The sequence below is a fragment of the Psammomys obesus genome, unplaced genomic scaffold (assembly GCF_907164565.1).
Source record: "Psammomys obesus unplaced genomic scaffold, mPsaObe1.curated_primary_1811, whole genome shotgun sequence".
NCBI classification, from domain to species: Eukaryota; Metazoa; Chordata; class Mammalia; order Rodentia; family Muridae; genus Psammomys; species Psammomys obesus.
The window spans coordinates 3,360,506-3,384,198 of record NW_026596057.1 but is presented as its reverse complement, the minus strand read 5'-3'; the positions used below and the strand labels follow the sequence as shown (position 1 = coordinate 3,384,198).

Here is a 23,693-nt window from a genome sequence, read left to right as displayed (position 1 = left end):
GAGAGAAGGTGGCTGATGGGGTCAGGTTTTGTGCAGATACTGCCTTGTCTCGGCAGACACCCATCCGAAGCAGACACTTGGCTCTGGGCCTTGCAGTGCAGCCTGTTGCCTTACAACTGAAGAGAAGGTGTATGCTGCTGTGACAGAATTGAAACCGATCACGCTGCTCAAACTCCTGCTGTCTTAACTTGCATGTCATCACATTAATTAAGGCTGGATAGGACCGAGGAGAAAGTACCCGGCAGAGCGAGGTGAGCTCTGCAGGCACACAGGGCAGGGTGAGGCCCGATGACCTGTGCCCTGCCTTCCTCACTGGAAAGAACTTAAAAGCCTTGTAGCTGCAGCTGCTGCGGTGAGGCCTTGCCCAGGAATCCATTCTGGGGACCGGCTGAGTATAGTGAAGGGGGGTTATTTAGCAACAGGGAATGATTGTTACTGGGCCGGATCTTTTGTCCTTGGATGGGGAGTTACAGCAGTTAGTGCAAATGATTAAATGAGCCTTTCTTGGTGTTACTTGTCCCGCAATATTCATGAATCCTTGTTTTTCTCTCCCACATAAAGGCCTATATTTGTCTTCCTTTTCAAGGCTGGGGGCAGTTGACGAAATAAAGTGATTAAACAACCGCTGTGAGTCAGTGAGATTACAACGCGCTCTTGCTTCGGTCCTGCTGCAGCTTCTAAGTGCAGTTAGTTTGATAAAGCCTGTGTGCCCCATCACGACCGTCCGCACGGTCTGGATGTCATCTTCTGTCACTCTGCTCTCTCCTCTAGTCCTCTGCCAGACTGTGCCCTCTTCAGACCATGCTTCCCAGATCTTCACCTTACAGCCTCCTTAAAACCACAAGCTAAAACGGTTCCAAGGTCACGAAACCAGCACACACCTCCTTATCCCTGTTTCATTACCGCAGTCACTGTTATTTGAAGCTGCTGCTATCCTTCCTTAACTAGAACACAACTGAAAGCAAAAACTGCCCGAGCAGGTGCTGCTCAGTGTGGCCCAGGGAGCCGCTGCAGCACCTTCTTGGTAGAGACAGAACCTACCTCTAACCTGTCAGTCAGAGTCTGCGGTTTAGTAAGATCCCCAGGTGAGTGACTGGCACAGTAGTTGGCCAGGCAGGGCTTTGAGAGAAATGGGTCTCAACGTTGGCTCTTCGTTAGAGCTGCCTGATTAAAGTCTGAAGACACCGAGATGCTAACGTAGATGATCTGGGCATCTGGAGTCTGAGAAAGTGCCCAGGTGAATTCAGTAGGCAGCTGGAGGCGAGAACTGCCGAGTGCCAGGCTGAGTATAGTAGCTACCAGGCTTGTAACTACTTGAGCTTAATTAAAATTAAAAAATAAAAAAAAAATTAGGCCCACAAGTTGCTCTAGCCACATCTCAAGTCCTCGTTAGCCAAACACGGGTGCTGGCTGCTTAACTGGACAGTGCAGAGAGCATGTTTCTGTCACGTGAGAAAGTTTACTGGAAAGTGTTTAAGAGGGATGGAACAGAGGGACTGCTCATTTATCTATTTGAGTGTGGAGGTCAGGTGACTACTGAGGAAGCGGGTTTTCTCCTTCTGCTGGGGGTTAACGGTATCGAACTCATGTGGTCAGGCTTAGTGGCAAATGCTTCGACCAGCTGAGCCATCTCTCTGGCCCAAGACTGGTCCTTTTCATTAAGGTGGGACAGTATCTAGGTCAAACTCTGGAAGACTAGAACATATGCAGTAACCTGGTCGCTGATGTTGGCTAGGTTGCACCGGCAGGTGGCGCCCAAGCTTCCCACCATACCTTGCGGGAGCTTGAGCCCAGCCTCTGGTCATGAGCGCCTCCTGCTGCGCACACATGATCATGGATCCTCAGTAATTGTAAAGGCTCATGCTCTTGAAACTGGCTGCCCAACCGGTGATGTTCGGAGGCTGTGGAATCTTTGGGACATACCGCCCGAGCTCAACTGTGAGGTGGAGACATTCTGTTGCCTTTCCTGATCCACATCATTATATCCAGTAAAAGCTGTCTCCCCACCGGTCTGGCCTGATTTTGGTAGTGTGAGTACAGCTGGTGGCGGGGAGAAAGAAGCTCGGAGGGAGGCCAGGGTAGGAAAGTGGCAGAAGCAGAGACAATAAGAGGCAGAGGGCAGAACTGAGATAGAAGGACAATGTCTACTACAGTGCAGCGATGGGAAACAGCAGCCTCTGGTTGCTGGAATAGTTTGAGAGAGCTGTCTTCTTCAGACCGAGGGTCTTGCACCTTGGGCTAAGGACTTTTCCTGGCTACTGACAAGGGTGCAGGAATTCCAACACTTAGAGCAAGACCCTTTCACAGGGGTTTCTATCAGAGATCCTGCATATCGGCTACTTATATTACGACAGTAGCAAAGTTACAGTTAAAACATAGCAATGAAAATACTTTTATGGTTGGGATCGGCACAACATAAGGAACTGTATTAAAGGGTCACAGCACTAGGAAGGCTGAGAACCGCTGGCCTAGAGGGATGCCTGGGCCTGCACGAGGACTGTAACACGGGAAGGCACCTGTTGTTCCGCCACACAGGGAAGCCAGTGCTCCAAAGGCCAGCACTGGGTCCTCCTGCCTCGCTGAGCCCGCAGTGAGAGGAGAACCTCGCCAAGTTCTCCAGGCCCCCAGGAGCAATTCTAATATAATACGAATAAAACGCAATTACTAGAGGCTTCAAAACTTCCTGCCTCCTCCTCCTCATTTCATAAAGGACACTTAATGTTAAAACGAAGCCAAATTTAAGGTTTCATGGGAAAGGAAGGGGAAAAAAAGCCCATTTCCTTTGTTTTTTCAGTACACTGAAGACAAGGTCTCATGACCTGATCCGGGAATGTATTCGGCCCTGATACCCAACGGTGTCACAGTCACCCGGGAAAGGCTGAGACACCTTCAGTGCTTCATCTCTGGAGCTGAGCAATTCAGTAGGATGGGAGCGGCACAGATTTTAGAGCTCTGCCTCTGTTCAAGTCCTCCTCTAATCCTCAGAGCTATAGGGCAGGTGAAGTGTGGCTGTCACGGGTGAAGGGCTCTGGGTTTGTTTTATTTAAACTTTATCCATCTTTATAAAAGCCATGGCTTTCAGCTGTCTATCGCTCAACTTAGAGCTTTAAATAATTACATTTATTTGTGTGGGTGTCCATACGTGAGCAACAGTGTGCATGCAGAGGTTAGAGGGTAACTTGTAGGAGTCAATTCTAACACGTGCGTCCCGGGGATTAAACTTAAACTCACTTCACCAGGCTTTATGGCAAGTGTCTTCACCTGCTTCGTCATCTGACTAGACCCTGTTACTTACCCTTTTAAGCAATATAAACAATCTTCAATAGGTTTTTAAAAGAAAAAATCCATACTGTTAATTTTTAGCATCAAGTAGTGCTACATTTGGACTAGATTTAAGACTGAATTTTTCAGCACTGCGGTGGCATGGCCTCATGGCCATGATCAGACTTTTTCTCAGCTTCAGAGTATGTGAGGAGGGTACTCAAAGCTTTGCTCTGATTTAGTAGAAGTGGCCTAATTATTTCAGAAAGAGACAAAAACAAAAAAATGTAGCCAGGAGGTTTAGGTACGAGGCTGATGCCAGATAAGTTTTTATTATATTTAAAAAAACAGCGGAACTGGAAATAAAGGTAAGTCGTTCAAGGTGAACGAGAGTTGGAAGGACTACCGTTAATCAGTGGCAGGATTTGGACCCACTGCCCAAACCAGGTCTAATCCAGCCGAGGTGCTGGAAGGCAGAGCACACGGTTGTGCCCATCAAGGCAAAGAGGGCGAGAGACCCCACGGCTCCCCGATACCGCTTGTTAGGGTCTGAAAAACAAGAAGAGTAGAAGTTACCAGAATGTCCACAAGCCTGTTCCGGCATCTGAGGTCGTATGTTCAACCACCTGCTTTCGGGAGGCTGACCGGCTCTAGCCTAGGCTCATCAGGATGCTAGAAGCTATATGCAAAGAAATTCTACTGCAGCATGGCCTGGACTGTGGAGAACTCCTTGAGAAAAGCAACTTTGTCTCAGGCTGTTAGGAATGTTTCCCTCCAGAATGAAGAGAAGCCCTTTTCTCTCTTATCCCACTTATCGCAGTAGTGGCCAGGTTTTGCCGTGTACCACGTTGGTTTGATTTCTGGTGGCTCTGGTAGGAAGCTTAATATTTCTAAGCTGTTTCCTCATCTACCAAACAGACGGTTAGCTGGACACAGAATTGCTGCCAGGTTGCGTAGCATATATAAGGTTCACAGACAAGCAGCTGACACACAGAAAATGCTCAAAGGCTTGTTACTATTCTAAGGTCAGTAAGAAAAAAGAGAACGGACCTTTCATCTTAATTCTTAAACCACTTCCTCATTTAAAATTTTATCCTAGTTTATGTATATGGGTATTTTGTCTGCATATGGGTCTGTGCCCCACCTGCACAGATCCCCTAAAACTGGAGTTACAGACTGTTGTTAGCTGCCACGTGGGTGCTGGGAATCAAACCTGGATTCTCCAGGATAGTCCGTCCTCTTAACATTTGGGCCATCTCTCCAGCTCTACTTCTCCCCCTCTTTTAAAGCCCTGCTAAGAGGTTTTAAAAAATATATATTTTTATTTATTATGTATACAGTGTTCTGCCCGCAGGCCAGAAGAGGGCACTGGATCTCATTATAGGTGGTTGAGAACCACCAAGTGGTTGCGGGGACTGAACTCAGGACTTCTGGAAGAGCAACCGGTGCCCTTAACCTCCGAACCAAGATCTTTTAAACGCTGGTAAGAGTTAGAATATAGTAACTTAATATTTAAAGTTTGGCTGGGTGGTAGTGATGTATGCCTTTACTCCCAGCACTGTAAGAGGCAGAGGCAGGTGGATCTCTATGAGTTAGAGGCCAGCTTGGTCTACAGAGCAAGTTCTAGGACAGGCAGGGCTACATAGAGAAACCCTGTCTTGGAAGACCAAAATAAACAACCAACCAGACAAGTAAATAAATAGTTTTGGGGGCAAGAAAGACAGCTCAGTGGTTAGCACTTGCTGCTCTTGCAGAGAACCACTCGATCAGCACCCGGGTCAGATGGCTCGCAACCACCTGTAACTAGCTCCAGGGGATCCAACCCCTCCTCTGCCCTCTGTGGGCATTTGCACACAGGTACGTAATACATGTTAGAAAAGACAAATCTGAGATGTGTTTCCCTGGCGGATGTCAACATGCACTCACCTCCTGTGTAGTAGCCATATGCATAAAGAACTCGCCCAACAATCCAGGCCAGGCCCAGGCCAGAAGCTATGCGCTAAGAGAAAAGGACAATTCAGTGTTCGCCCTGAAGAAACAGACCTTTGCTAATTAACGCCTGGAGCTGGCTACGCTGTGTTGGCCAACAGTGATTACAGGCCTTTGGTAGTGTATTTCTCACAGGGTTAGGAAATAATGGGGTTACTTGTTTCGGTCAGGAAAGCCAAGCCTGGTGGTCATCTATAATCGCCTGCTCAAACTGAGAGAAGAGTCCTAGCTTTCCCTCTGGGTGGACTGGAAGCTGCTCTGGGTAACTGGTGCTGGAGCTCAGGTCAAGGGCAGGCAGGCCTCAGGGTCAGTCAGAAGAGGAAACCCTGACGACTGAGGTGGGACACTGAACAGCCGCTGGGCTGCACCGTCTCCAGTGACAACACGGCTGGAAGTCGCTGGAGGCCGTCGGTGCAGCAGTCTGCACACTGTAGAGGCGGGGCTCGATGAGAAAAGGTGAGGAGAATGTATAGCAAAGCCCTGAATATGTGTACTCGGAGGAAACAGCCTCCCCGTTCCTAACACCCTTGAGAGGAGAGAGTAAAACCTCATGTGAGCTGAAAAACCTTCTCCTTCAGTTCATCCTGAGTAACCCACTTGGTCGGAAAGAATAAGAAGAAACAAGGTTGGGGTAGGGTGGGCAGGTGACCCTCCCCGAGTCCTCTTCCAATTTGGTAGTGCTGTGAGTGGTGCTGGTTGCTATGGCAGGATTTTGTTTGTCTGGGCAGGAAGATGAAGAGCCTTAGACAAAGCTCCAGTTACTCTCCACAGTGCTGCATAATTACTAGCAATTTTGGAACAATGGTTTGGTGCTGTTTTCAGTCATGTAGGTGCCTGCTCGTCCCCATTCACTAACTTCAGCTATGAGTGTCTGTGGTAGCCGTCATGACTCCATGGCCTTCTCAAGGCTGGATGCTATGGACACCTGCAGATCCTGCGTCCTCACCTCTTGTGAGTTTGCCTGAGTGTCACCTTCTCAGTTAGAGCTCTGAGCCTGACCACAACTCCTCGAAATCTCTGAGCCCCACGATCTTTCCCCACCTCCCTTTGTTTGCTACTGGGCACTCACCACCTTGTAGCATACCAGATAATTTACTTATGATGCGGTTTATGACCCCGATTAGAGGGAGGGCCTATGAATCCAGGCGTCCACCTGTCTGTTCACTGCTGTAACCTTGGGTGTGGGTCTGCCTATTTTTGCATAGAATGAGAAAAGTAAAAACACTCCCTATGGAAATGAACCCTTTAGAGTTAGGTAGACCTGGGTTCAAAGTTCCATTCTTCTGTGGCTTAGCTGACCCCATGAAAGTTAAACAGTGTCTAGGAGGCTTTTCCTCAGTCTGGGGAAAAAAAAAATCAGGTGACATACTGCTTACTTTAAGGCAATTTTTTAACAAATCAGTAAATAAAATCCTTTTAAATACATGGTGCCCTGACACCAAGGCTCCTCATTCAATGTTCGTTTCCTTTTCCCTGTGCCGAGGGTAGCTCAGCAAACTGCATCTAAAAGGATGAAGAGCCCCAGAAGAGACTTACCGGGTGGTAAACGCCTCCCACAGCTAGGAAAAACAGGAAGGGAGGGTACACCTCCAACCTGGGATGGACAGAAAGGAACGTTTCAAACAGTGTTCGTGCTGGCAGGTTAGAAGCTTGGTATAAAAGTAGATATATATATATATATATATATATATATATATATATATATATATATACACAGCCAGTCACACGGGACCCACCAACACCACAGAGGGTTTTACATTAAAGACACTGTGATGGCTGCCGCTTACTGTCAACAGAATCTAGAATCACCTGGGAAAAGGACATGCCCATGGAAGACTACTTTAGATTGTATCAGAAGTTTTTTTTTTTTCTCCACCCCCCCCCCCCCCCCCAAGACAAGGTTTCTCTGTACAGCCCTGGCTGTCCTAGAACTCACTCTGTAGACCATGGTGGCTTCGAACTAATGGAGCTCTGCCTGCCTCTGCCTCCCGAGTGCTGGGATTAAAGCCGTGTGTCACCACAGCCTGGCTCAGTTTTCCCATTCTAAAAATACTTAGTTTTGCTCAGTACTCAATCTGTTCGTACAGTAACTTAAGTTTATTTTTATTTGTGTGTATGAGTGAATGTATGTGTGTGTATTCAAGCCCAGGGCTCCGTGTGTAAGTTAGATTTGGTTACCTTCTTTGCCGTGTGGCCCCTGGGGATCAAATTTAGATTATCAGGTTTGGCAAAAAGTGCCTTCATTTTCTGAGCCATCGTGCCTGCCCCCCTCCCCCAGCCCCCTAATGTTTTAATGAGGCACCCATGATTGCCATGCTATCACTCAACAAATTCAGACTCAGGGCTGAAGCGATGGGCATCTGACATGGTGGCGGGAAACTCACGTGTTCTGGTGGGCTCGCTGAATGCAGTTGAAGATGTGTCCGTTCTCAGGGTCTGTGCTGTACATGACAGGGTACTGTTAAAGCAAAGGCCAAGCAGAGCATAAGTGTTGAGAATGAACTAACACGGACACGGAGACATTCCAAAGCACCTTCCGAGGTCGTCCTGATGGGTGAGCCCTTGACTGCTGCCGCATCTTGGTGGTGACAGGGTTTCAGTTCTCAGCAGCAGGTGTGGTGTGTTTAACCAGTACAAGGTAGTGAGAACCCGTGACTGGGCTGTGGCTGCAAAAGAGACAGCAGTGGCTTCTGCCCCAGCCAGGGTTTCTTTCTCATTGATGTCATAAATCAATGGTAGACTGCAGATAATAGAGACATCACAGAGAAGCGGCTGGTTCCCAAGAGTCGGCACACATCACATCCCTTTAAGATTTCCCTTAAGGGAACATATAATTGAGTGTGTGAGATTTTTATTGCAAGTGCTCATTAGAACAAAAAGAGAGGCAGCCAGATAGGAGCGCTTGAAAAGAATGTCCACAGAGGGAGTCTAATTACAAGATGCTAAATGCAAACAGACATCTAATTGCTCACCAGGGAGAGCGCTAGAAGTTTCCCTTCTACTTCAGCCAGAGCTAAAGGAAGTATTTAACAGACTTCCTTTCTGCAGCTACTGGCTAGCCCCAGGTTAAGCTCAGCATCTCGTCGCTACTTAGGAAACAGGGAAATCAACTTAAGACATCATTTTTTTTTTTTTTTTTCCTGAGACAGGGTTTCTATGTATAGTCCTGGTTGTCCTGGAGCTCGCTCTGTAGACCAGGCTGGCCTCGAACTCAGAGATCCTCCTGCTTCTGCTTCCCAAGTGCTAGGATTAAAGGTGTGTGCCACCACCACCCGGTTTAAAGTGGCAAACTAGGAAGCCACTTCATCCTTTTTAGAAATTAGCACTGTCCCCTGGCAAACAGCTCCAGACAAACATGGACTTTTAATCCCAGTAGGGCCGGTCTTTCTACAGAGGAGCCAAAGTCTAACTAAGTGTAAACCGCATCCTCATGTTCCTGCCTCTTAGGAACGAAACTCTAACGGGCGCTGTCCAAAACCTGCTACCCGCACAAACCTTCGGAGGAGCCTGTGGCCTCAGGAAGGCTGCAGGGGCAGCCGCCTGTCATCACACTCACCTCCACCTTGTACTTCTTGCGGGCTTTGCCCACGTTGATGGCTAGGTGGAGCACCATCACAAAGCTGGCCGCACCAGTGAGGAGCACAAATCCGTATTCCTTAGAGAGGACCGCCATCGTGGCTCTGCGGATGGAAGGACAACATACTGACGCTGCGGCCTCGTGTGGCGCCAGGCCTCAGAGAGCGCAGTGCCTCATCACCGGCAGATAAGTACAGGTCAGAAAGTTGTTTCAGGGCTGGGGAGTGGCTCAGTAGGTACACTGCTTGTCCTGCAAATGCGAGGACCCGAGTCGGGATCCCTGTGCAGGGCCAGCATCCTGTATCCCTGTGCCGGGGGCTGGGTAGGATGGAGACAGGGAGGTGGCTGGAGCTCACGGCTAGCCAGCTTAATAAAAAAGGTGAGTCTCGGGCTTGGTGACGGAACCCGCCGCAAAGAGCAAGCTACAGAGGGAGAGAGGAAAAAAAAAACCCCAAGTTAACCTTGTCTGCAGGTGAGCACGTGCAGGTAAGCACACCTGCACACACACGGTGCACACACATGCTTCTATATCACACACACACATCACACATGCACATACGGCACACAGGCTCTCTGCCCAACTAAAGAAAAAGTCATTTCTAAGAGCTCATCAGAAATGCTACCGTGTACTAGACAACAGAGGGAAAAAGCACTCCGGTGTGTAGTTTAGTCTCAGGGAAGTATAAAATCATACATGTCCTTCCTTTCTTCCCTCCCTCACCCTTTCACTTTAAAAACAGACTTTATTTCTATCTGTCCGTCCGTCCGTCCATCCATCCATCCATCTTTCTCTATTATCTATCTATCCATCCTTCCATCATCTAGCTATCATCTCTCTCTCTCTCTCTCTCTCTCTCTCCCTACCTCTCTATCTTTGTGTGTACACACACCCGTGTGCACATGGAGCTTAGACGAGGAGTTTGTTTTCCCTTACCACCATGGGGGCCCTGGGCGCTGGACTCCAGTCATTAGCTTTGGCAGCCGGCACTACCCACTGAGCCATCTCATGCGCTCCTTACTTTCAGCTTTTGAGACAGAATCTCTCTGGGTAGCCCAAGGTGGCCTGGTGCTCAATACCCAACCCCAAGTGGCCTCAAGCCCACAGCAAGCCCCCTGCCTCAGGATGGCTGATGACTGAGACAACAGGTGTGTGTCACTGTAACTAGCTGTATATTCTCTTTGATTCAACATCATTTCACAGATTTTACCAGTATCGTTGGGGCCGTCACTGTAGTAAACTAACTTTGGCATTGGGAGGTATTTAGCGTGACACCCTGTAACAACGTGGCGTCTACAACAGTGGCTTCTGGAGAGGGCTGCTTCGAGGTCGGCACCTATGACCGCCCTTCCACCCTGATCCTGGCCACGTGCTGGCACAGTTTTAAAGAGCAGAATGGAGAAGCCCTGCTTGAGTGCTCTGATCTCCCGGCCCCCGAGCCAGCGGTGTGGACAAGACACACAGTCCGGCAGGCTCCTGAGAGCCCAGGCTACCCATTAAGTCACTCCAGCACAAGCCCACAGGAGTTCTCATGCCTGTAATGTATTTTGGAATGCATAAAACATTGGCAGTACAAGCTGATCAAATGTTAACCACAGACTGGGGTGGTAGCTAGGGGGTTTCAAGATACAGTTCTTTCAATTTTTTTCTGACCACGTGGGAGCTTTCATAAGGAAGCTGCTTTGAGAAGATGATAATCCTGGCTCATCATGCAGTGTTAGGCATCTGAGCTCTTGTCTCAAAGGAAAGACTTAGACTGGGCATCAGTGAGAACAAAATTTTCCAGGTGGAAGAAGCCTTAAAGTTTCTCATACCCCCCTGGGCTGCCCGCTAACCTCTGTGAGCTAAGGGCATGTAGGAAGAAGGGGAAGCCGTGTCATGTCAGAACATACGGAGGTGACTTACTACCAAATGCAAGGCTGCCCCAAGCCAGGAGCTCCTGTGTGATCTCTTGCTGGCTGTGAAAGCACACATTGGTAGGCGAATGCTTAAGAGAATGCGGAAGAAAGATCATAAGTTCAAGGCCAATCTGTGCTACATCTTTAAGGGCTGGGGAGAGGGCTTGGTTGGTAAGATGTTTGCTGAGCAACCAGAAAGACCTGAGTTTGATCCCTAGCATCCATGTGAAAAAGTCAGGCAAGGTGGCGCGGTCTTGTGATCTACTGCTGTGGAGACTCCAGGGAGATTCCAGGAGCATGTAGGACAGCCTATGTAGCCTGATTGGTGAGCTCTGGGTTCACCAACAAGATGGATTCACCCTGAGCAACAACAGCCACCCAAGCTGTCTCACGGCTTCCACGCGCATGTGTGCGCAAACACACCCACTAACACAAGTAAAGCCTGTCTCTGATTCGTGTCTAGCTTTCATCTCCCCAGAAGCCAGCTCAGGGTGTTGCCCTGCTCCAGAATGTTTCTAGTCATTCTGAAAAACAAAAGGGCACGATTCCAGTACCCCTGCCATCAGAGGAACACGCAGAGCTTATGTGCTGCACGCAGAGTCTAAAGCAGGAGGGGATTATGGGTGGGATTCAACTCGAAATCATCTGGCTCCAATGGCCCCTTTCAGTCCTGCTTGCAAACTGAAAGAGTGGAGTAGCACAGCATCTCTCTCAATATGAAATCTGAGGGTGAGTATGATGCTCTAGACTGGAGAGATGGCTCGGCGGTTGACAGTATCGGCTGCTATTCCAGGTTTGGCTCACAACCACCTATAACTCCAGTCCCGGGGGATCCAATGGCCTCTTCTATCTAGCTTCCAAGGGCTACTCGTATGTTGCTCACAGATGTACATGCAGGCAAATCACCCATTTTAAATTTAATTAGTAAATTAAAAAAACAAAAACAACAGAAAAAAAGGTTCTCCCAGCTTAGAAAAATAACATTTGGGGTCTAAGTCTCTCAGACCTGTCCACCCCCATGACAGCACACAGTAATTCTCACCAGCTTTGCCCTGCCCTCTTGCCCTTCAGAGGGGCCAGACATACTCGGGGCCAGACTGTCTCTATGACTCAGCATGAGGTGCCTCCGGTTTGGCGGACCCACCTGCCCAGCTTCAGAGACAAGCCTGGATGCTCTCCAAGTTTCTTCTCCTTCCCTCTCTTCCCAAGCTATCAAGTCAGCACACATTGGAAGCTACAGTAGTAATCAGAAAGCAAAAAGGCAGTGTGAATCCTGAACACCTCCTTGAAAATAAGAAGTGATTGCGCCTGCCTGCCAACCTTGCAGTTAAACCACTGGGGTTGAACAGGCCATTGAAAATGAAGCTGCCTCTAAGGTGGTCAGAGCTGCCCTGACAACGAAATGAAACACATCTGTTCTAGGTAGGTTTGCAAGTGCAGAGGCTCAAGTGGGCAAGGGCAGAGGTTAGGACAGGTCAGGTTTTAGAATTCATAAAAACCCCAGCACTCAGGGAGGCAGAGGCAGGTGGATCTCTGTGAGTTTGAGGCCAGCCTGGTCTACAAAGTGAGTCCAGGCCAGGCAAGACTACACAGAGAAACCCTGTCGAGAGAGAGAGGAGAGGAGAGGGAGGGAGAAAGAGAAAGAGGGGAGAGAGAGAAAGGAGAGAGAGGAGAGGGAGGGAAGAACAGAGAGAGAGAGAGAAAGAGGGAAGAGAGGTGCTCTTTGGGTAGCTATATACTGCAGGTAAGAACCATTCCCAAAGCAACCATTGTGTAATCTATAACAAGAAATTAATGTTTTGTCAGGCTACTCTTTCAGAGGAGAAATGCTGTCCTCTCCGTATTCACACCAGCGAGAGTCACTCTCCTCACCCCTTGAAGCCAGTGGTGACAAGTATGAATGTGGGTGGGGGTAAGCAAGAGCCAGGACTAAGAGGATTTGGTGACATCGAGGAACTCAGGAAAGGCAGAGAATGAACTAAAAGGCGGGGGAGGGGTGGAGAGCCCTCTTCTCCCTCTAGGGGCTCGTCTGCCAGGAATGCTGCCTTTCCAAAGGGTGGAAGAGCTCTTCCGATACCTCCATACACTTCCTCCAAGTGAGAAGTCCTACGGAGGCTGGTTCTGCACTCAGAGAAGACGATGAGAACAGCCACTGAGCTCCTGTGGTCTGGCATTCCTCATGGCAAGGACTACTCGTGGGGTATGCGAGTGCTTGCAGAGTGCATGGTGAGAGCAGCAACTTCAGGTAGCTTTCAAGAATGGCCCCTCCACTCCCATACAGAGAGACATGTTCATCATCTCATATAGTACCTGGCAATACAACATTCACCTAAATGATTTGCTTCTGCTTTTCTTCCTTCCAAAGCATCTACCGAAACCATGGAAGAAATAGGATTACGGATTACATAAGAAGGAAGAGTCTAGAACACGGAGGTCTGCATCATAGTGGCTACAAACGTCGATCCAAGGGGTAAAGATGGTTAAACCTTAGCCTGTAAGGACGGGATCAGCTTAATGCAGTCAAAGTTCAGAAACACTTTATCGTTGGCTAAATTCTTATTTTCTCAGACTCTAGGGGAAAGGGACGGGTGTTCTCAGCCCTTAGAGGGTAGCCTCTGGGTCAGGGTACACAAAGAAGGGGAAGGCAACTCAGTTCAGAATCCACACCCAGGCAGCCTCAGCCACACCCTGGGTTTTTAGGAGTCCAGAGGCAGCAGATAGCTTCGAGGGCCAGGCCTGAGTTGCTGATAAGTGATATACAAGCCCCCTAGGGCGTGAGCATTCCTGAGGACTGCGCATCTTACTGATCACATACCTGCAGCTCTTCTATGGACCCACCAAGATAAGGTTTTCAAATAGGAGAGCTTTTTCCTAGACTTGGTCTTCGTGGTTTGGACACAAGAAGCTCTACAATGAATGCCCGTACCTGCGTTTCCCACGGAACAACTGGCTACCGTGACATGCACGCAAACACGGAGAAGTCAAGACGCAAGCCTCCCATTTATGGTTTATAATAGTCACGTGCACAAATACAGAAACCCAAATGAGTGTTGCTGTGGGTTGCAGTCTTCACTTGGAGGCATGTTAAGCTGTGCCTCCTCTCCCCCCACCCCCAGTTTCTGATTTGTAGGCTCTACTGGGGCCTGTCAGTGAAACTTTTTAAAAGTTCCCAGGTGCCTAGAGAGCCTATTTTAAAAACTGTTGTTAGGAGGCTGGAGGGATGGCTCAGTGGTTAAGAGCACTGGCTGTTTTTCCAGAAGACCTGGGTTCAATTCCCAGCACCCACATGGCAGCTCATAATTGTTTGTTAACTCCAGTTCCAGGGGATTCAATACCGCCTTCTGGCTTCCACAGGCTCCAGGCACCTGTAACCGGGTACAGACATACATGCAGGCAAAAGAACAATCCACATGAAACTAAATAAAATTTTAAAACACTCATTTTAGGGAAAAAGGAAATTTGTAGGAGGTGATGACTGTATCTGAGTCACACTCAGAAGGGTGCCGCTGCTTGCCGATCTCTAAAGAGCTTTTTACCGGATAACCCTGGAACCGGACATTCCCTGTAGTTTCTCTATAACATGATGACAGCTGTAGGGAGAGCTGAGGCCAAACCTTTCACAGTTACACTGGAGCCTGCACATCACAGGACCAATCCCATCTTTCCAGGTTTAACATTTAGCTCAACATGAACTGAACAAGTGGGAAAGAGTCCCCCTCCACCCCTGAAATTTTACCTACTGAGCCTGACCTATGACAGCCTCTGCCTTCCTGGATCTTTCTTCATGGTCACAGGCCCCGGACCTGACTTTTCACCAAAGGAGCTGGACTTTAAGGGTTTACACGTTGCGAGAGTGATGGTCACAGGACCTTTGGGAGACTGCTGTACCTCAGATTCTAAATACGCAGTACTATGAGCTAAGAGAAAGACATATTTAAAGGCTTAGTAGGATCCCCAATAAATTCCTCATGGAGTTTTTCATTCTTTCTGGAAGAAATAGCAAAGTGGGAAATTATTTCACCCATACATACATGTAGAATATCTAACTAATGGGACTGAGCGCAGGCCAGGCAGAGGCTTTACATTAAGCTGGTCCTCTTCATCCCCACGACAGTCCTGTGCCACGGTGACCATTACTGCCATTCTCACTTTACACAGGAGGAAAAAGAAAAAATAAAGGCAAAGAGCAGCGTGGCAATTTGCCTAAGCCTCCATTACTGCTGGATGCAGGTCTGGGGTCTGAGTTTGGGTAGACTAACGCCAGTGTCTAAACTATTTGCTACTAGCTCACCCTGCAGGGCTTGCGCCTGATGAGCTAGAAGCAGCAATAAGGAACAGCTCCTTGGCAGAGCTTATATCCGGGCAGGCCAGCAGCACCCTGCTTCGGTTCCAGGGGCAAAGGGAAAAGCACAGCACCCTGGGGGAGGCTGGAGGAGCTTTGGCTTCACCTTATCATATTTACGGCCCTAGGGATCTAATCCAACGTAAGCATGGGACTGAGCCTATACAAAATCCCAGCCCTCTGGGTCTTTAGAATATTTTACATCCAGGGTCAGATCTGCTATTAAGAAAGGGAGCCCCTGCTTCCTTTCCCATGGGGATGGCTTTTTATCACTGCTGTTATTTTCTTCTTGATGAATGGTCCTAGCTAGAACCAGTACAATGTGGAACAGAATGGGCAAACGTGGACATGCTGGTCTTGGTCTCCATGTGGGGAGGAAGCATTCAGCTCTTCGCCACCACATATGATGGTATAGGAGCTTTCCATCAATGCCTCTGCTAAGAATATGTTCTAAACCTAAATATTTTGATATGTTCAAAACACAGCAACACCTCTATCTATAACTTTTATGCCTCAATAAAGTATCTTGTAGCCAGCCCCCTCCCCAAAAGGCCCCAGTCCATGGTGGGTTTCTAGGAGAATGAGGGAACTCTGGTAACTAACCCTTGAAGTCTATAGGGATGGAGGTGCAACAGCACTTAAAGCATTGGCTGCTTTAAGCATAGCCAGTTAGCAGACACCAGGGGACTGTAGGTAATGCTACAGACACCACCCAGAGCCTCAGTTTAGGAACCATAAAATCAGCCTGTAATCCCAGCACTCGGGGAGGCAGAGGTAGGCAGATTTCTGTGAGTTCGGACAGCCTGGTCTATAAACCAGGTCCAGGATAGCTAAGGCTACACAGAGAGACTCTACCTTAAAAACAAAATAAGACATAAAATCTATGCTTAAAACGTGGCATTATTGGTTTCACTTTCAGGACACACTCCATGTCAGGAAGTGAGGAAGCAGCATGGGGGTTCTTAGGCTCTTTGGCTCAGGTGCTCTCTTTTAGGAATTCTGCTGACACATTCTTCTGGGGACACCACTGTTCTAGTACTCCAGTTTTGACCAGCCCTATCTCTAATTCCTGCTTCTGCCATTGCTGGCCTTATCTCACTGGGGCATAGTGCCTTCAGTTACAGGAAGGGTCTGGGCAAGCCTACGTTCAATTGAACACTTATGGTGCAACACTCTCTTCCCCTGTGTACCCAAGTCCTCTCTGGCTGCCCAGGGAAACTCCCCAGGGAACAGGCAGCATTGCATAAGTAGATCAAAAGACAGGATTTATGGTTGTAGGGACTAGGCCCCAATAGTTTATCACTCCTGAGTCACCAAGTTACACAGTACCTTAGGTTTTTCAGGTTTTTCTTTTATCTTCTCTCTCTCTCTCTTTCTTTTTTTCTGAGACATGGTTTCTCTGTGTAGCCCTGGCTGTCCTGGACTTTGTAGACAATGCTGGCCTTGAACTCACAGCAATCAGACTACCTCTGCCTCCCAGAGTGCTGGGATTACAGGCATGCACCACCATGCCTGGCCTTTAGGTTATTCTAAATGACAGATTTCTCTCTGACCTTAATTAAACAAAACTCAGATTGGGCAATGGCAATTTCTATTTCAGTTTGTGATAGCGCTCTTTTGCTGGTGCCTTATGTTAATACAACCGGAAAAGTGACTATGACAAAGCATTAGCTCAGTAAAGCTGTCATCCCCAAGTCTCCTAGCAACTCTTACTTCTTTGGCTGTTATCAGTCCAGTTAGTTTATATGGCAAACCCCAACAGTTTAATAAGAGTGACACAGGGATGATCATTTAAAGGGTTGGCCTGATCATATAAAATGATGTCTCTTAAAGTTCCACATATAGGAAGGCTCAGCAGACTCTTGTGGGGGTAGGTCTGAAGGCTCACTTTCACAGCTTTCCAGCTTCTTTGGCCTTTGGATGTTTCTGAAAAGGAACAGGCCTTTCAGTGATCACCTGATGGGATTTTGACCCCAGTGAGATAAGGCCAGCAGTGGGAGAAGCAGGAGTCAGAGACAGTGTTGATCAACACTGGAGTGCTAGAAATGTGATATTCCCAGGAGAATCTGTCAGCAGAATTCCTAGCGGAGAGTACTTCTAGCTGATTCTCCCAAGCCCATGGGAAGCTTGGTGGAGCAATGGAGGAAGTGACAGGGAAACAATAATAAGGTAATTCTATCTCCAGGATGAAGAGACACTGAGAGGCACAAGATTTCTTTGTGTTCATCCTATACTTCCATAATGGAGGTTCTAGTTCACTTCTACCACAAACACATCAGACTTGTTTGTCAAACTTTCAAATAAGCACTGCTCAAATCCTCCTGCCTCCTGAATGCTGGGTCTACAGGTGTAGGGCACCGTGCCCAGTTATCACTAACTTAAAGGCATTTAAGAAAGGAGTTAGAACCCAGAAGCTGAACCTACGCAGGGCCCCTAATGGTGGCACAGGTTCAGTAATTAGTTCACCGAGGGCTACGAACAGGAAGCTGGCGAACAGAAGTAACTCGACTGCTTGTTAATTCAAGTGGGGCGAGCTGCAGCAGGCAGGACCTAGTGGGTCTTTCTCAGGGCCTCACAGCCTTCCCTTACTCATCAATGCACTGGCAGCATATCTGGAAGTTAGTTACGTTGGGAAGATGGAAGGCTTGCCCCTTTAATCCAAACACATCCAGCTCTAGAGTTAGACAGCCGCAGCTTAGCCACGTTCAAGCTCCATATGATGTCTTACTTCTAACACTGTGGTGAATTGTCTCTATTGCAAACAATTGTTAAATATATTACTGGGCTGGAAGGAGGTGGGGGAGGGAAGGATCAGGGAAGCTGGAAGTCAAATGAATGACTCTTGGTGATGTGGGACAAGCTTGCACTGTTGTGCCAGTTAAGGTCAACTCAGAAAGTCATTTCTCTTTTAATCTTGGGAGTTTGACTTCTTTGTGGCAAGACAACAGACACACATGCTTGAATGACACTGAGTCTTCTTGGGGAAGAAGTGGCAATCCTGTGCCCCAGGAATTCAAGAACATTGGATCTGTTAGCTAGAATAAATTCCCTGTGGGTATGTCAGTTCTTTTCTTTTTTTGAGACAGGATTTCTCTGCCTTGGCTGTCTGGGAAATCATTCTGTAGACCAGGCTGGCCTCAAACTTAAACAGATCCACCTGCCTCTGCCTCCTGAGTGCTGGGACTAAAGGCGTGCGCCACCGACACCTGGCTGATGTTAGTTTTCTTAAAGAGACTCTCCATGCTTAAAGTTCACGTGGGCCAGGGTACCCCGACATCTGACTTGGAAAGCCTAGAGCTGTGCCTCCCAGGACACGAGACTCCGGACACCTCTCACACCACATTCTAATGGCTTGCAGGCAACAACTTAGATGAGAAAGGAGGAAAGTCATGGAATAGAGACAGAAAAAAGAGACACCAAAGAATTTAGCCGAGTTGATAAGTTCAGTTCAGGACAGAGCATTTTACCCAGAGGAATGCTTGCCTCCAACCCCATGCCTCACTCTCCAGAGTGGGTCCTTCCCTTCTCCATTTTGTTACACATGCCATATAGCAAGCACTCCAGGGCTGCAATGAACATCAAGACGAAGGGAGCTCTGAACCTCTCGAACGCACAGTTAGAGTGTGAGGGTGGAGCGCACACCTGGAGGAGGGGGAAGACTGGAAGGGAAGCCGTGAAGGTTATCACCACAGCACCGCGTGACAGAGAACACAGGTGAGAAAACAGCAATGCAGGAGGCGATGCTTCTACGGCAGAGAAAGGAGGCCAGTGTGACTGAAGGGTAGTTATAGAGCCTGGAGGAAGTGTAGGAAAAGTCTATTATCGGTACTACTCATTTACTACGGATTTAACCCTGTTTTAAGCAATTCCATATTAATTCATTTTAAATCCTCCCAGCACCTCCATCATGCATTCCTACCTCTACTTTGCAGGTGAGGAAATTAAGCACTGAAGAGATTAAACAATGTCCTTCAAATCACACAGCCATAGAGCAAAGCCTGGATTCCCACATTCCCAGGCACTGCGCCTCCACCTTCTACACGTCAGGCCTTGGCCAGGCTGTCTCCAAACCAAGCGGAAGAGCAAGTCTGCCCACATTTGACCCTCTCCTGAGCATAAAACATATTAACAAGAAGGCAGAGCTAATAATTAGCTCCAGGCCTGTGCCTGATTACAGACTGCGATGTCTTTACTTGGAAAGGGGAACAAAACAATCTTGGGAAAGATCCAGAAAAGAACATTCTCATCCGAGTGTACGGCAGTACGAGGAGAGGAGCCGAGGGACGAGCACTTCTTCCAGTCTCCTGGCATGCGGCTGGGCAGGGCAGCCCTGAAGCTGGCTTTTCATCACCACATCATGATTCCCATCAACCTGTCCATGAACGGACATTCCACAGGAGCGTAATGTCGCGGGGCAACGAAGCTCTGACTTCCAGATGAGGAAAATGTCCTGAATGAGTCACACTGTCACTACTTGCATTTTCCATCATAAGAAACAGAGACAGCTCAGAGTTGTTATAATTCTTAGCAGATGCTAAACCCCTGGGAAGATACCAGTCATAAGGAGCCACCTCGGCTGCTGGCTTTCATCTGGCTTGACCCTCCCATGATTCTCGGGACTTAGAAGCAGGCTTGGCCATAACTATTTGCATTTTTCTATCTTAAAAAAAAAACCCCTGCCATCTTCATTCTATATTTAATATTTATGCCTATTATGCATATATGTTTGCGGACAAAATGGCCAGAAACGTATGAATGTATGCCACCCGTGTGTGTGTGTGTGTGTGTGTGTGTGTGTGTGTGTGTGTCTGCAAATGCCAGAAGGTGTCAGAGCTCCCGGAGCTAGAGTTACAGGTGGTTGTAAGCCAGTGGCGTGGGTACTGAGACAGAATTCAGATCTTCTCAAAGAGCAGCACCTGCTGTTACCTGCTGAGCCATGGCCCCAGCCTCCATTCGCATTTCTCAAGCTGCAGAGGCACACAGCATCGTTTACTTAAAAACAGAAAGGCTCGTAGTCTCAGCATGTGGGGCACTGAGGCAGGAGGATTGAGAATGTGAAGCGAGGCTGGGCCTGTAAGGATGCTGTTTCAAAGAGTAACAAAACAGGTGGGGGATGGTACCAGAGTACTGGAATTCACATTTCAGCTGCTGAGCAGAATAAATCTGGAGAGAAGCCAAAGGGTGACAAGTGGACATAGGACATTCTCAATGCATTTGTGAAACTGTGTGATTTTCCTGCTCCAGCTGCTGCGTTTCCCTCCACAGAGAGGCAACAGGACCCTGAGAGAGAGCTAATATTACAGGGATAAACAGAAAATAATAGCAAGTCTTTCCTATTCAAGAGGACAGTGTACTCACAAGCAGGATTGATAAACTCAGCTGCAAGAGCGGGGCGGGGGGGAGTGGCTCAGTCTGCAAAAATGCTGGCCATGCAAGCATGGGTAGCTGCTTTCAGATCTCTGTACCCATGTTTGAAAAAAAACCAAAAAAACAAACAAACAAAAACCCAGGGTGCGGGGAGACAATCCCAGTTCTCAGGAAGCAAAGACAGGAGGATCCCCAGTGCTTGCTGGCCAGCCAGGCTAGCTGAATTAGTAAGATTCAGTGAGAGAACCTGTCTCAAAAAAATACGGTGGAGAGTGAGTAAGGACACATTCAAGGTTGACCTCAGATCTTCGTATGTATATACGTGCACATGTGGGCATTTGCATGCATGTATACGTGAACACATGCTTCAATTGCAGAAATGACAGCAGCATGTGCTAAAGGGAGATATTTAACGTAGGAAATGGTTCAAAGGTTTACAATCAGCTCAGCGCCCAGCTGGTGTTAATCTACTTTTTGCAGGTTCATTTGACATCCACCTCATTCCTGACTGGCCCAGGGGCTTTGCAGCATCTCTTTGGATAAATACATCGTGTGTGTGTGTGTGTGTGTGTGTGTATGTGTGTGTGTTTCCTCTGTGCTGTCCTCCTATGAGGGAGTTAATGTTCAGACTGTTTCCTCCAGAACTCTATGCCAGCAGGAGGGAATCTCAGTGAGGGAAAGTCTGCCTTTGTCCTTTAAAAGGTCTCAATAAATACCCAGGATGACCCTGAATTAGCATTCTTTTGCCTCAGTCTATCTGGTGCTAGGATTCCAGTTGCAGGCCTTGGCACCCAGCAAGATTTTGTTCCTTAGTCTAAGGAAGGCCCAGGAGCTCCGTTTCTATGGCTATATAGACAGTATGACTGTCGCTTTATATATAGTAACACTGGTTAAAGAGAGAAAGAATCACTTGACAAAGTTTTCTATTTCTGTAACATTGTGTCAGGAAGAAGCTGCGCAGAATGTACTTCCCAGGGTGAAAGCACTTGTTTGGATTTCAGATGTTGGTTTTATTTAACTCCTCAGATAAATTTAGCTCTCGTGAGAATAAATACTCTGGATCCCCTGACTCAGACAATACACTCTCATTACTGACACGCCGAAATAAAACACGCCTGTAACCCCGACCAATAACCTTGGGTGTTTCCCCGGAAACTGCAGTCTGCAGGTGCCCTACAGATTTCCTCAGAGAAGCCCTGGGTCAGCTTCTGCTGTAGAATCTGCAGACCCTGCAAGGCCGCACCTGAGCCGGCCACACTGGAGCAGGAAGCTAGCTGGCTTCTCCCGGGACATCCCCTTTTCCTAGTTAAGGGATTCAAATCCCAAGCCGCAGCGTTCCTTTCCCACCCATCCGACCATTTCTCTGTTTCCCCTCTACTTCCTTTCCCACACTCACTTGCACCCTACGCTACTAGTAAATCGCTGCCTCCAAGGCAGCGAAGAATTAGCAGAAGCCATAACCCAGGGGAGCGGACTCGCGGTCAGTGTTCCCTTCCGCCACCCCGTAGTGGCCCCACCCCTGTGGTTCTGGGTCTCCCTGTAGAGGCCCAATATACGAAGAGACACTTGCAGACGTGCAAGGAAGACAGGAATGAGGATCCCTGCCCTCTTTCCTTTCCCGAGAAGTCTCTTGCTAAGAGGACAGAGGCAGGAAAACGACCCACATTCAGGTTTCGTTGCAAATATTTCTACGAGGCGAGAGGCAAACAAACACAATTCCCTCTGAGACCCTCTAGAAGGATCCTAGCAACAACACAGCCACAGCAGGACTGCAGCTTGCACGCCGCTTACGAAACCTGTGCTAGATCAGGTCCGCATGGCCAGCTCCCACTGCAGAACTCGGGTTTCCCTTCTCTGTACTGGAGCCGCAGTGTAAGCCCAGGGTAAGGTCAGGTGGTCTCCGGAAGGCCGAAAGAGGGAGCCGCAGGTCTTTACACGGCTAGCGTAAACGAGGGGAGGAAAATAAGGGACTGAGGATGAGCTGACCTTGACAGTCTCCCCGAGCTGGAGATGGCGGGGTAGGGGTCTCACCAGAAGCTCCAAAGCCACCCATCAGGAAGAGGGTGCAGGGCAGGCGGAGGGCAGAGTGGATAGAAACGCAGAGCTCAAATCGACCGATAAGGGAGGAAGGTTGGAGAGACACCCCATTCCATCCCAAGTGGCTGAGATGCAAGCTGAGCGCGGGTAGGCATTGGGGTGCACTAGCACAGCTAGAGTTCCTGCAGCCCGGAGCTGCCGGCACTTACCTGGCTCACCTTCGTGCGCCTGGTGCAGACCGGAGCTGCGCAGCGCTGTCTGGGTGCGGCTCCCGTGGTGGGGTAGGACCTGCCCGACTCCGCCCCGGACAGCGCGCGGCCACGCCCCCCGGGCGGAGCTCCGACCACAGGGACCTCCCCCGGCATTGGCAGTTCTCGTCTCCGAAGCGAGTTTGCATTTTTTCTCCCTGTTCCTGACAGTCCGCGTGTTTACCTCTCCGGCCCCCGAGTCTACATAGTTGCTAAACTCTCCAGGTATCTTTTCGTGACCACAGTCCTAAAATAGTCCTGGAGGTTCACACTGCTCGGTTGGAACGGGAGGAATCCTAACGCGTTAGCAATTGGTCCCCAGCAGGCCACCGTAACTCATCTCGGTGTGCGTGCGCAGAAAGAGAATCTTTTTTTTTTTTTTTTTTTTTTTTTTTTAGGGTGCCTGGGGCGGGTGTGTGTGGGAGGGGGGCGTCCTGGGGAGGTGCTTGGGAGTCCGGGAGTTCCCTTAGCCAACGCTGTTGGCGCCGGCCGCAGCCCTGCTCACGCGGTGGGCCGCACCCCCTTCTCGCTCGCTCCCGGGGCAGGCGGGCTCCTGCGGTTTGGCTCGCTCAGGTGTTTCTCCCTGGACCCCGTAGACCTAAGGAGAGCACAGACACACCCTCTTACGCCACCTCGCGGCGGCCTCCAGGAAAGCCTAGGGTAGGACCTACCGCGCAGAGGCAGACCTTGGCTGCACCAGTGGGCCCACCCGCTACTAGTGTCTCTGTTTTTGGGGGAGAAACTGCACTTCTAAGACAGAGTGCTTGGGAATGTAATGATTACAAGCCAGCAAAGACTAGAATAAAAAAGGGGCCTAGGCTGGCTTTTCATTTTTATTGGCTTGTCATGCCCACGCATCCAGAAGTACTTTGGAGGCTCATAAAACCTTTACTATTGCTGTTTCACCAGTTTTCAGTTGTTCCCGTGCTTTCTAAGTACAAGAAAGGTTTCTACTTCGGGTGTCCTGGTAGATTGGG

The 23,693-nt window shown here is 48.8% G+C and overlaps 1 protein-coding gene across 2 annotated transcripts; it reads right to left on the bottom strand.

The window, feature by feature from the left end:
- Positions 1-3,560: 3,560 nt before the first annotated feature.
- Mgst3 (microsomal glutathione S-transferase 3) lies at positions 3,561-22,775 on the bottom strand. 2 transcript variants are annotated; one of them, XM_055624657.1, is made up of 6 exons: positions 22,678-22,775; positions 8,807-8,930; positions 7,635-7,708; positions 6,787-6,844; positions 5,188-5,260; positions 3,561-3,810 (listed from the first exon to the last, which is right to left on the bottom strand). In XM_055624657.1, the coding sequence occupies exons 2-6, from the start codon at positions 8,921-8,923 to the stop codon at positions 3,674-3,676; spliced, it is 459 nt and encodes a 152-aa protein (XP_055480632.1). In that variant the 5' UTR covers positions 8,924-8,930; positions 22,678-22,775; the 3' UTR covers positions 3,561-3,673. The 2 variants fall into 2 exon arrangements, with proteins under 2 accessions (XP_055480632.1, XP_055480633.1); XM_055624658.1 differs by having other exon boundaries at positions 22,687-22,748.
- Between the last annotated feature and the right edge of the window lie 918 nt (positions 22,776-23,693).

Excerpts from the sequence above, each read along its gene's own strand:
- Mgst3 (XM_055624657.1), bottom strand. The coding sequence starts at position 8,923 with ATGGCGGTCCTCTCTAAGGAATACGGATTTGTGCTCCTCACTGGTGCG. Across the intron at positions 6,845-7,634 it reads CAGCGAGCCCACCAGAACAC|GTTGGAGGTGTACCCTCCCT; the intron begins GTGAGTTTCCCG and ends TGTCCATCCCAG. Across the intron at positions 3,811-5,187 it reads ATATGGCTACTACACAGGAG|ACCCTAACAAGCGGTATCGG; the intron begins GTGAGTGCATGT and ends CTTGTTTTTCAG.